The 13,167-nt window shown below is 32.7% G+C and overlaps 2 protein-coding genes across 3 annotated transcripts; both read left to right on the top strand.

The window, feature by feature from the left end:
• Positions 1 to 65: 65 nt before the first annotated feature.
• Positions 66 to 8,611, top strand: LOC105337229 (meiosis-specific nuclear structural protein 1). Of its 2 annotated transcripts, XM_066085712.1 has the most exons (23): positions 66 to 178; positions 1,062 to 1,122; positions 1,512 to 1,598; positions 2,553 to 2,606; positions 2,959 to 3,012; positions 3,169 to 3,225; positions 3,397 to 3,438; positions 3,623 to 3,673; positions 3,832 to 3,888; positions 4,504 to 4,545; positions 5,280 to 5,330; positions 5,494 to 5,550; positions 5,679 to 5,720; positions 5,890 to 5,943; positions 6,108 to 6,164; positions 6,343 to 6,384; positions 6,749 to 6,799; positions 6,907 to 6,954; positions 7,059 to 7,112; positions 7,854 to 7,916; positions 8,121 to 8,171; positions 8,290 to 8,337; positions 8,458 to 8,611. In XM_066085712.1, the coding sequence occupies exons 2-23, from the start codon at positions 1,072 to 1,074 to the stop codon at positions 8,524 to 8,526; spliced, it is 1,182 nt and encodes a 393-aa protein (XP_065941784.1). In that variant the 5' UTR covers positions 66 to 178; positions 1,062 to 1,071; the 3' UTR covers positions 8,527 to 8,611. The 2 variants fall into 2 exon arrangements, with proteins under 2 accessions (XP_065941784.1, XP_065941785.1); XM_066085713.1 differs by lacking the exon at positions 66 to 178 and having other exon boundaries at positions 975 to 1,122.
• A 385-nt stretch (positions 8,612 to 8,996) lies between these two features.
• LOC136275773 (uncharacterized) lies at positions 8,997 to 11,363 on the top strand. Its single transcript, XM_066085711.1, has 7 exons — positions 8,997 to 9,073; positions 9,267 to 9,329; positions 9,578 to 9,640; positions 9,966 to 10,034; positions 10,413 to 10,505; positions 10,607 to 10,708; positions 11,103 to 11,363. Exons 1-7 carry the CDS (start codon positions 9,035 to 9,037, stop codon positions 11,184 to 11,186), a joined length of 513 nt encoding a protein of 170 aa, XP_065941783.1. The 5' UTR covers positions 8,997 to 9,034; the 3' UTR covers positions 11,187 to 11,363.
• The last annotated feature ends 1,804 nt before the right edge of the window (positions 11,364 to 13,167 follow it).

Raw genomic sequence — 13,167 nt, 5'->3', positions numbered from 1 at the left:
AAAAAAATGAACATTTTAAGTTCCCATCTTAATATAATCTAACTAGTTTTCGTATGACTGACATTACTTTTATTTCAGGTACCAATCAAACAGGAGGTGGATTATGACGTCATTTGATTGATGACGAAACCAATCATATTTCCCTTACAACCAAACAAAGGAGAGGCAGTGTAAATGAGTAAGTATTTTTCTTTTTTCTTAGATTTGTTCTTAAATTCTGATTGTTGGAAACACATGCACATTTTAGCGCTGTTAGTTTAATTTCCTATATATATACACCAATGCATGTCATGAATAGACATATTATTTATCATATTACTTGACATATTAGTCAAGTCGTTAGGTACAAGGTAAATAGCTTAGGTTAGCTTAATCCTCTGTCACAACTTGCCGTACGTGTTTGGTGATCGTGCGTGTGCAACGGGATTTGCCAGTGTGGCTCCCATGGCTGATCGTAGCGTTAAAAATCGTGTAGAAAAAAATTGAAAGTGCAAAGTAAGGCAAACGGACGTTTGACGTGCCAGTCGTAGGTATCACGAACAATTCTGGTTGGAGACGGGTTGCCACTCGCAATGTGCAACGCTCGTAAGAACCGTATTTATGTTTTACGATTATCGTGCAACGGACGTACTGTACAACAAATTAATTACAGTGTACTTGTCTTTTGAATTCGACAGCATAATTATAGACACTTTAAATTGTATATTGTATTGTATTGTTTATTTGCTAAAATTCATCTGAATTATAAGCAGTTACATGTTACATTTATAAATCAAATAAATAATATTTATACACGAACTAATAACTAAAAATATAATTTAATTGAATAAAGATTATCTTTAAAAAACACTATAATCGTATAGCCTAAAGATAGCCGTGTATCCGAAATTCTGAATTCATACGTGTACACAATGCAAGTGACGTCATAGTAAAGTCAATGATTCGACGTCACAATGATTGCATCTATACACAAAGTTGCTATGTGCATGAGCGGATCGAGTTTGCTTTGATCTGATTTTAATTAGCATCATCCAAACATTAAGGACAGTACTGTCTTGCAGATTAAACAGAATGGATTACAGCATCATACTAGATTTTGGAGACGAGCCAGTCAGGACCGTGGTGAGTAAAAAAACAAGTTACAAAGCAATTAATGTGTTCCTGAAAATATTGGCATTTTAACACTTTGATTATTTGATATGCGCGACAAGAAATTGTACTGTGGTTTCAACAATATTCGTTGAATACCAATTTTCGTGGATTTCGTTGTTAAGTTTACCCATGAAATTAAATGTTCATTGACGTGAAGTACTAACAATTTGTATTGATAGGGTCATTGGCCACGAATTTACGTATCCTTGAAACTGTGATTTTCACTTTATCCATGAAAATTGATACCCTTGAATGTTAATGAAACCTTAGTAATCATTTTTCTTGATTACGAACACAAACGTAGTATGATTGAAACAGTATCAAACATGTTCATAAATAGAAGAACCGTCTATTCTTAGGATGAAAAACTGGACATCCTCAGATTTGATTATAGCTGGGCAGAGGCTGTTCAGGCGGCAGAGGAGGAAGAGGAGAGGGAAAACGAAGTATGCTCTAAACAGATTTTATCAATGATAAACGATAAAAGATTTTAAGGGAAACAATGAGCGTGTGAACCAATAGTTTTTTTTTAATCAAAAGGAAGTCCCTGTGTCTTTTTGAGGATTTGACGGATAATCTTCCACCCAACGTAGTGTAGTATATTAGACAATTTTTTTTAATGAAATAAAACCGTTTATTGTTAGTATATAACGAAATATTGAGGTTAATTTCATGGTTCCTTTTACTCTTAAAAATCTAGACAAAATTAGAAAAAAGCTTATGAAGGTTTCGCCCCCAGGACCTTTTGATTACACTTGCGGTCTCAAAGCGACCACTCCCAGACCCCCCCCCCCTTCCTCTGAAAAAAATCTTGCAACTTTTAACTGACACTTACGGTACACACTGATTTATTTTTTACAGCAAAAAATAGATTTTTTTCAAAGTGCGTTAACTTTGCTACAAAGCCTTCATGTATTTCCAACATCGCAAATCACCCCCCCCCCCCCAATATGTATATTTCTCTCCAACCTATGTGGACTCAAGGCCGTGAGTTAAACTTGAGATAATGACGTACTTTATGCCAGCATGCCTGCAAATTCCCCCCCCCCCCCCCCTTCGAAAAATGTCTGGATCTTTGCATATACAATAGCTCACATATTCCTTAATAGAAAAAGAAAATAGAACAACGCTATCCCGCGGTTTCCACAAAACAATGAATGTGAATATAACATAGTAACTCGCCCAGTTCTCTATAATTATTTCCAACTTTTATTAATTTTACACGGAAGACGGGCATGTTGCATCAAAGCAACAACACAGGATTCTAGCAGCGCTTTTTAAGTTAAGCATCGCTTAAACTATTGATACGTGTTTAAAAATATTAAGTTCTTTTCGCCACTACATTTACTTTGACACAATTTTGATTTTCATTCTTTTAAAAGTATTCTATTCTCTCCTAGGTTGAGGGCATGGATCAGAAGTTGATTTTGGAAGATGGAACTCATAAGTTCATGGTATGTAGGTGTTCTGGTTGACAAATTTACTGACACTCAAATTAATTAGGACAATGTATATCTTTTTCTATGTAAATCCCTACTCAACATGAAGTTGTACATTGTACTAGTATTTCTATTGAGTTAAAATGCTGATTTTTTTGTTTAAGGCATGAAAATTACGTCTGAGATATTAATAAATACAAGCATTAAAATGATCATGATTCTTTTATATTCAAATAATATACATTTGATTAAGCGTTGAACAGATTATATAGATTATTTCGCAAATCCATGTCCTGAAATAAGGGATACTATCAACTATCAAATAATGCATTTTTAAAGAAACGTTTCTTTTTATTCTATCAAACAGATTCACGAAAAACGGCAGAAGGAAATAATGGAGAAAGTCCATAAGGAATTGATGGTAAATATGATAATTTACAGTGCCAAAAAATTGGGAAAATCTAGATTTCTCATGATTATAAAAAATAAAAAGTATATAGCTAGCAAATATTGATAAAAAGCATTATCTAACAGCATCCTGTGTAAAACTTGTATACCTGTATCGTTTAATTAAAAGGCTAGGCTTGCGCAAAGAGACCAGAATTTATGCAAAGAAGCCGTGGCAAAGATCGAGGTATGGTATTCGTTTGTGACTTTTGAACTAGTTATTTGTAGAAGTTCAACATTTTTTACTTAAACCATTTAAGTAAGTTAATGTGTAAAATTCAGGAGGCAATGGGTAACATTGTAAATATTAATGACAATTTTGAAGACTCGGAGTTATTAAATTGTCCCATTTTTTCAGAGACTGAATGAAATTAAGATGCGGGCTTTCATAGAAACACAGGTAATTATTGCGATCTTACAAATATTATTTAGTGTGGATTCAAATACTAGTAATATACACTTGATAAAACGTTGAACAAATTAAATAGGTAATTTCTGCAAATCCATGACCTGAAACTAGGGATACTATCAAATATCAAACAATGCATTTTTTAAGAAACTTTTTTTTTTTTTTTATCAAACAGAAACGCGAAAAACGACAGAAAGAAATGGAAAAAGTCCATAAGGAATTGATGGTAAATATGATACATGTAATTTACATTAAAAAATAGGGAAAATCTAGATCTCTCATGACAATATAAGATAAAAAGTAAATAACAAGCAAATATTGATGTAAAGCATTATCTAACAGCATCCTGTGTAAAACTTGTATATCTGTTTCGTTCAATTAAAGGCTAGCATTGGGCGAAGAGACCAGAATTTATACAGAGAAGCTGTAGCAAAGATTGAGGTATGGTATTCGCTTGCGACTTTTGAACAACATGTAATTATTATACCCCCGCTACGAAGGAGAAGGGGGTATACTGTTTTACCCTTGTCTGTCTGTCTGTCTGTCCGTAACAAAAATTTCTGTCGCATTTTTCTCAGCAACTATTCATTGCAGATGCTTGAACATTTTTCACACTATTTGTTTAGGCATGCCATATCGTGAGATTTATTTTTGTACCATTCGGACCTCAACTTCCTGTTAAATGACGACTTTGGTTATTTTTAGCCAACATTTTCAAACAAATTTTCGTTGAATATTTCTCAGAAACTATTTATTGCAGATGATTGAAATTTTAACCCACTATTTGTTAAGGCATGCCATATCGTGGGATATATTTTTGTCCCAATAGGACGTCAACTTCCTGTTAAATGACGACTTTGCTTATTTTGCATATTTACCTGAGAGCGGGGGTATCACTGGTGAGCATTGGCTCACAGATAACTTGTTGAACATGTTCAACATTTCTTACTTCATTGAAGTAAGTTAATGTGTGAAATTTATGTGGCAATGGGTAACATGTTAAATATAACTGTCAATTTTGAAGGCTTAAAATTAATAAATTGTCCAATTTTTCAGAAACGTAATGAAATTAAATTGCTGGCTTTCCTGGAAACACAGGTAATTATTGAGATCTTACAATCATATATTATTTAGTGTGGATTCAAATAATATATACTCGATTAAGCGATGAACAAATTGAATGAATCATTTCTGCAAATCCTAGCTGCAATAATGTAGCCCTCTCCCGATGTTTTTTTTTGGGGAGAGGGCTATCTAGTAAACATCCAGGCACGTAGCATCAGGGGGGGCCAGGGGGGGCCTGGCCCCCCCACTTTTTCTCGCAGCAATAAATTTTTTAAAATTTACATATAAAAAAATGAATTATAATGGAGTTGGCCCCCCCACTTTTTTGAAGTTAGTAAAAAATTGATATGAAAAAAAGGAAATGAGTAGTCAAATTGAATATTACCCCCCCCCCCCCCCCCACGGATTAGGAATTTCATGATTTGGAGGGAAAAAAAATTTTGGTAGGGAAGAAATCTTTTTTGGAAGTATAGTGTATAGTTGAGTCGCCCCCCCCCCCCCCCCCCCCCCCCCCCCCCACGGATTAGGATTTTGAAGATTTTTGGAAACTTTAAATTTCCCTTTTTTTTTCTTTTGCTTATAAAAATTTTTGGATGGGTCTGGCCCCCCCACTTTCAAAAACGATGCTACGTGCCTGACATCAGATATAAAAAATCGGAGAGGGCTACATTATTGCAGCTATGCAAATCCATGTCCTGAAATTAAGATCATATCAAATATTAAATCAATTAATTCGTTAAAGAAACTTTTTTTATTCTATCTAACAGAAACACGAAAAACGACAGAAAGAAATGGAGAAAGTTCATAAAGAATTGATGGTAATTATGATAATTTACTGTGCCCCATAAATGGGAAAATCTAGATCTCTCATGGTACTCAGTAAAATATGATAAAAAGTAAATAGTAAGCTAATATTGATAAAAAGTATAATCTAACTGCATCCTTTGTAAAACTTGTATACCTGTATCGTTTTATTTAAAGGCTAGGCTGGCAACAAGAGACCAGAATTTATGCAAAGAAGCCGTAGCAAAAATCGAGGTATGTATATATGTTATTAAATCATTGAAGTAAGGTAATGTGTGAAATTCATATTGCAATTGGTAACATGTTAATAACAAATAACAATTTTGAAGACTCAGAATTTTTTAATTGTCCCATTTTTTCAGAGACATATTGAAATGAAGATGCTGGCTTTCATAGAAGCACAGGTAATTATTGAGATAACACATATGTTATTTAGTTTGGATTCAAATAATAACAGCGTTGAACAAATTAAATAGGTCATTTCTGCAAATTCATTTCCTAAATTTAGGGATACTATCAAATATTAAATTAATGAATTCTATTAAGAAACCCTTTTTTTATTCTATCAAACAGATACAAGAAAAACGGCAGAAAGAAATAATGGAGAAAGTCCTGAAGGAATTGTTGGTAAATATGATAATTTAGCGTGAAAAAAATGGGGACACTCTAGATATCTCATGATGTTATAAAATAAAAGGTAAATAGCAAGCAAATATTGATGATGATGTAAAGCATTATCTAACAGCATCCTGTGTAAAACTTGTATAACTGTTTCGTTTAATTAAAATTAGGCTAGCATTGGGCAAAGAGACCAGAATTTATACAAAGAAGCTGTGGCAAAGATCGAGGTATGGTATTCGCTTGTGACTTTTGAACTAGTTATTTATATATGTTCAACATTTCTTACTTAAATCATTGAAGTACAATGTAAGTTAATGTGTGAAATTCATGTGGCAATGGGTAACATGTAAATAACAAATATCAATTTTGAAGACTTAGAATTATTACATTGTCCCATTTTTTCAGAGACATAATGAAATGAAGATGATGGTTTTCATAGAAAAACAGGTAATTATTGAGATCTTACATTTATTATTTAGTGTGTAAAATGACTGCACGACATTCGCCCTAATTCAACTTTCGACGCAATGCAATGCATGCGCGGATCCAGAACTGTTTCCTGTGTGAGAGGGGCGGATGTCTGAGAGATAATTTTTGTTTACTGGGGAGGTGGGCGGTGTTCTTAGGCCTCTTTATATAGTCAATTAACTATGTAAACTTGGTAAATTTGAATTTTTCACTAGGGGTACGGACCCGACCCCATCCCCCTCGAACTAGACCCGCGCAAGCAACGTACCGGGGAAATAAAATACACGTAATTTCATTATTGGAAGTTAATTGGCACTGATATATTGATTGGTGTTTTTTTTAGAAAATGGCGAGAAAGGGGACACTTTTGCACAATATCTTCGTGCAGTTGGTGGTAAGACTTGAATTGCTTTCTGGTTTTTAAGTAAAATAAATTTAAACACGTTTTTTTCGTAAAGACATAACTAAATGTTTTATGGTGTGTGTGTGTGGTTTTTTCAGAAAAATGTAATGAGACGCAGAAACCCGGTCGTGGCAAAGATGATGATGGTAAGATTATTTTTGTTGATGGTCAGATTTGTAAGTCTGGCGATGAACACAATGGTACTCTATTATGTAACCAGTGTTTTATTTAATGTCGTATTTTGTTTCAGAACGATCTCCGTCAGCAGAATGCCAAACTAGCTGCCGTTCACGAGGAACTGAGTGTAAGTTTCCATTAGTTATATAATGAATAAATCAATCAAATCAAATAATCGATGTATCAATCAGTCGTCAATCAATAGATAAACCTATTAATTAACCGCATGTATCATACATAAAGTCTGTGTCTCGAAAGTTTGTGATATACAACGCATGCTGTTCACTAGGTCGTCACGGAAAGATATTTTACTTATGGCCGATCATGTTTTTATTTGCAAAAATGTTCGATCGATATTTTATCGATATTTTACAATTGTTTGAGAAGAAAAATGTTTTTTCTTAAAATAAATTTTTAAGGAAAATTAAGGTATGAGGGTTTTTTTTATGATCTAGTATTAGGAAAAGGTTTTACAAAAGGGAAAATTTGTTGTGAACAAAAAAGGAAGGTCCAGCATGAATTGATAGTCATTATACAAGTACTTTACACCTTTCAGAATGATCTTTAAGTTACCCTGTTTCGACATTCATTTGTGTACGGATCACATTTAAATCATGAATGTTCCTCTAATTAATATTTTTTTTAGAAAAGAGTAAAGAAAAAAAACCCGAAATGAATAAAATAAGAGCCAATATTTTGACGGAGATATTGGTTAATATTCAACATTATATCAGATCCAGTTTACCGCTGAAAATAAAATCGAATTAATAAAAGCACAGTCAATTAATTGTTTTTACTATTTTCAGATGAAAAATTGTCATTTTAGGATTAATATTTAAATCAAATGTCGATGTGGGTTTTTTTTTAGATGGTATTTAAGAGAATGGCCGAAGAAAAGAAAACGAAGGACGTAACTTGGATGGAGATGATGGTAAATACAAGTTATTTCTATATTTTGTCCCAATATATATTTATACAGCACATTTTCTTGACTTAATTGTTATCCATTAGAGTATGGATCCGACCCCCTCTAACTATTAACATGCGCGAGCAACGTACCGGGAAATATAAAATACGTTATATTATTATTATTTGATGTTAATTGGCACTAGTATATTGATTGTATTTTTCATAGAAAAAGACAAGAAAAGAGATACTTTTGCACAAGATCTTCGTGCAGTTGGTGGTAAGACATGAATTGTTTTCTGTTTTGATTTTTTTTTAAAGTAAAATAAATTTAAACACTTTTTTTCCGTAAATGCACAACTAATTGTTTTATGGTGTGTGTGTGTGTTTTTTTACAGAAAAATACAATGAGACGCAGAAACCCGGTCGTGGCAAAGATGATGATGGTAAGATTATATCTGTTGATGGTCAGATTTGTAAGTCTGGCGATGAACATGATGATACAGTAAGAATCTTCTATAATTATGTAACCTGTATTTCATTTAATGCCGTATTTTTATTTTCAGAACAATCTTCGTCAACATAATACCAACCTTGCTGCTGTTCACGAAGAACTGGTTGTAAGTGTCCTTTAATTATGAAATGAACAAATCAATCAATCAACCGCATCTTTTGTAAACCAAGTCGGTGTATTAAAAGTTGTGTACTATAAAATACATGCAGTGTATTAAGTTGTCACTAAAAGATGTTTTACTTTTAGGCGATGAAATTTCTATTTGCAAAGTGTTCAACATTTTATCGATATTTTAATGTTGTTTAAAAAGGGTCATGCTTATTCTTTGAGTACATTGAAAAATAACATTCAAACCTAATCAGAATAGATATAAAAGCAGAATTATTTTCTTAAAATTAAGGTACATGTATGAGGATTTTTTATGATCAGAGTATTAGGAAAAAAAGTTTTTAACTTCGGAAATATGGTGTTTGCAAAAAAATTCCAGTAGGATATTGATGGTAATAATAAATGTACTTTGCACGTTTCAGAATGATCTTTAAGTTACCCAGTTAAAAAATTTGTGTAAGAATAAGATTTATATCATGAATGTTTCTCTCTTTTAGACAAGAGTAGAGCAAAAAGACAAAATGAAGAAAATAAGAGCCAATATTTTGACGGAGATGATGGTAAGTAAACAACAATATGTCATACAGAAGAGAAGAATAATAGTAAATTTATCGCTGAAAATAAAACTGAATAAACAAAACACGTTGATTTTTTTTTTTTGCTAATGGCAGGCAAAAAATTTTCAAAATGATCTTTAAGTTACCCAGTTCAAACAATTGTGTAAGGAAATCATGAAATGTTCCCCTCTTTTAGACAAGAGTAGAGAAAAAAGAAAAAATGAAGAAAATAAGAGCCAATATTTTGACGGAGGTGATGGTAAGTAAACAACAATATGTCATACAGAAGAGTAGAAGATTGAATTTATCGCTGAAAATAAATCCGAATCAATCAAAACACTTTGATTCCCTCCCCTCCCCCCCCCCCCTTTTTGTTTTTGCTATTGGCAGGTAAAAATTTGTCAATTTTTAGGATGAGAAGGATCTTTTCTAGATAAAAAGTTTGGATGTTAAAATTATGACAAATGTTTCAGGATTAAAACTTTAATCAATTTTTTTTCTTTTCAGTTGAGATTTACGAGAATGGCCGAAGCAAAGAAAAAGAGGGCTGTTATTTGGATGGAGATAATGGTAAATGGAAGTTATTACTATATTTTGCTAAGCCTATATATTACTATAGCCAAAGATATTTATGCAGCACATTTTTTAACTAACTTGTTATTCATGAATACCATAGCGTACATACGCTGTTTATACAACAGAATGAAAAAATCCCAAGACTTCTGATTTAAAATGCGCCCTCTAGCTTGTCAGGTTTCAATACACAGCTAATGATTAAAGAAAAAAATCCCAACATTTTCCGTTATGAATCTCTAAAAATTTCTAAAATCGTAATCGCTAAAATGTATATATCAAATTAGAAAAAAAACTTACTGAATTTATTATCTTTTTACAGAGAGAAATTAGAAACAGACAACAATTACCTCAAATCCAGAGCGGAACTTTAGGCTACGAAAAAGTGTTGGTAAGATACATTTACCTTTTTCTAGGATAATGGAAATGAAGCATTTTTGAGGTGCAAGCGGGGTTTGCATATTTTAAAGTAATCATTAATATTTAAAATGCATAATCAAAATTGGATGAATATTTTGAAATTTTATTATTTCATCGTACAATTGATGAAAATATATGCACACTGTAATAAGGGATCGTTCGTTGAATATTATGAGGCGATAATTTCTGTCGAAGCGTAATCAAATCTATCATAAAGTAGGCATAATACTCAAAGAATGATTCCTTATCCTTTAGATAAATCAATAGTAGCAATTATATACCCTTGTATATACATATACATAGTGTTTACTTAAAAATGATAGTCGTTTGATTGTTGCCTGTTTTAAAGGATCACATACTGGAAAAACCGGATGTGGACGAGGAATTTGTTCCACGGAAGCTTTTCCTGTTCGGCGTTGACTACTTCAATATCTCCCCAGAGGTACAACTTTCATTATCATTTGTAATTTTGATGGTTTTAATGGTCGAATATATATGTAACATGGTTGTAACTAATGAAATATTTTATTTCATTTTACGTAGTATGCGAGTGAACCAGATACAAATAGAGATCAGAATCTCATTGCCGTCAACAAAGATGATGAAAGCCTTCATTGCCTCCCCGATTCAGCAATCCCATCAATGGTGCGCATGTTTGATATCTGTGTCTTTGAGATAGTGAAATGGTTTAGTGATTTAAGTTTGTATGGGTACTAATGTGATTAGAGTATATTATAATTAAAATACTTTCACAGGTTTTATAATTTTCAAATTTTTCAATATTTAATTCAAAATTTTTTGGGAATGGTAAAAATTTAACTCATCTTAACTCGAGTAAAGAACTCATGACTTACAGATTCGTAGTGGACCCGCCAATCCAGTGCTAAGTTGCTAGATGACAATTTTGGGAAAGAAACTATTTATGAAATTACATTTGATTTTTTTTTGTTTATTGTGGCACAATATCGGGTCCCATACCATTGAATTGGTGATGAATATGAGATACGTTTTGTTCAGTCGTGTTTTTCTAATTTTCCAGGACAAAGACACGGCCAATGACCAGGAAAAGCCGCGACGCCGGACCCTCAGGGACCGCATGAAGAAGTTCTTCGGAATTAAATAGAATACATGCATTAGTATTCTACAGAAAAGACTCATACATTATCTTACTGAAGGAAATGCCATTACAATGTATTATTAACTTATGTTTTTTAATTTAAACCGTGTTAAATCTTAATCAATCCGACAAATAATTTCATGGCTAATATCAACAGTTGTAATGTAAAAATGTATGTGTATATAAATTTTGATTACAAAAGTCTTAAAAAGTGTTTTGTTTATTTTATTCTTGTGCTGAGTCAATGAGTCAATATGTTTCTGTAATATATTAACTGTAAAGATTTTTTGCCATGCTCGGATTTAGGGTTGGTTGAGGGGGACGGTCTAAAAATTAATAGATAGATAGATAGATGAAACATTATAAATGATAAAACAGTAATACCAAGTGAATATGTGCACGGTGACTTAATTGACAGCATTACTTTCAATATATAACCAGCTTTAATTTGTTCTCGCGCAAAGCACCTGCATGCACTTTAAATCTCCGAATTATTTGTTTAAGATTATTTTTGATCGCAAAATTTAGTCACGGCAAGCCAACTTATCGGAAGTAGAATGTTAAATGAAGCTGATTTGCACTAAAAGGGGATGCATACCCCTCCCCAGTCCTCGCTGTTGCTACCTGCCCATATCTGAAATATAGGAAAGTTCTAACAATTTTGTAGAGTTCATTCAATAAGAATATAGATTTATTCTCATACGTTACAATACGTTCATCAGGAACCAATGTTTTCTAGCGACGGGGCTTGATGATGGCGTTTCCTTTTACGAACAAGGTGGAAGAAAATCACGATTAAATGCGATTTGTTGCGATTGGTAACGACTAAGTACGATCTGATACGATGATATGATGATCACGAATAATTACTTAGTACTTAGTAAAAATTAATCGTGTTGATCGTAGAAGATTTTTTGACAGTCCAACAATTTTCTACAATTAACATGATTGCAGCGACAGTCCTTAAGATCTGGCGAGATCTGGCTTGATTACCATGATCTCTACGATCAAGACTGCGATTTCAATCGTGAATCGTCGTAATGGGAAAATAGGAATATCAATCAAATTCTAGTAACATGTTACAACCAGAATTATATCATCAATGTGAAAATGTAAGTACATGTATATATCAAATATGTTACGTTCGTACGAACCACAGTGCGATTTAAACTGCGGTCTTATTAGTACAGTAATCGTAGAAATCGCATCAATTTTTTGCGCGTCATATTGTGCCAAAAGCAAGTATATTTTACGCGACAAAAATGAATTTGTTTAACCATTCAATCATCAATTTTTATACTCCATTTAACCCTTGCATTAACCAAAGAAAAGTGACCTAATAAACCAAAGCTATACTAGTATATCTCAGTATTTGTATGATTATGTTTGATTCTGGAAATATAGAGTCCGTTTATATTTGTTTAAAACTATTGATGCTCTATCTATTGTTATTTAAATTCCATTGTCTTTAAGCTCTAAATACGACCGTCATCCTAAAGTTTTAAACGGAATCAAACACCGTTATTTATGTTCAATGTTTCATTTTGATTAATAGATTCGTAAATCCGCTTTTATGGGCAGCGGAAAGGGCAAAAAATACATTTTTACAAAATCAACGATAAACTAAATTCAGCAATCTAAAATAATATTATCAATGACCATAAATGCAAAACCAACAGTCTTCTTTGCAAAATAAATGTACATAAAAATCAACCAAAGGTGTTTAAATACAAATCAAACACAAAAAGTAAAACCAACAGACATAAATGTAAAACAAACATACATCAACATGAAACAAGCGGACGCACAAATAAACGCCAGGTGGCGTTTTTTGGGAAGCAATATACGTCATCGATTATTGGAATCCGGGATGGTTCGCACCTATTTCGTTTCGCCCTGAGATGTTTCGCAACTGCCTCGGAGCGAAACATCTCACTGTATTTAGATATTTTTCTCCTATCATAATTCCTCTGAAATTAATTATTAC

Source organism: Magallana gigas, chromosome 5 (genome assembly GCF_963853765.1).
Source record: "Magallana gigas chromosome 5, xbMagGiga1.1, whole genome shotgun sequence".
In the NCBI taxonomy this organism is placed as follows: domain Eukaryota; kingdom Metazoa; phylum Mollusca; class Bivalvia; order Ostreida; family Ostreidae; genus Magallana; species Magallana gigas.
The sequence above is the reverse complement of the archived record's forward strand: the minus strand, read 5'-3'. Positions and strand labels throughout refer to the sequence as shown.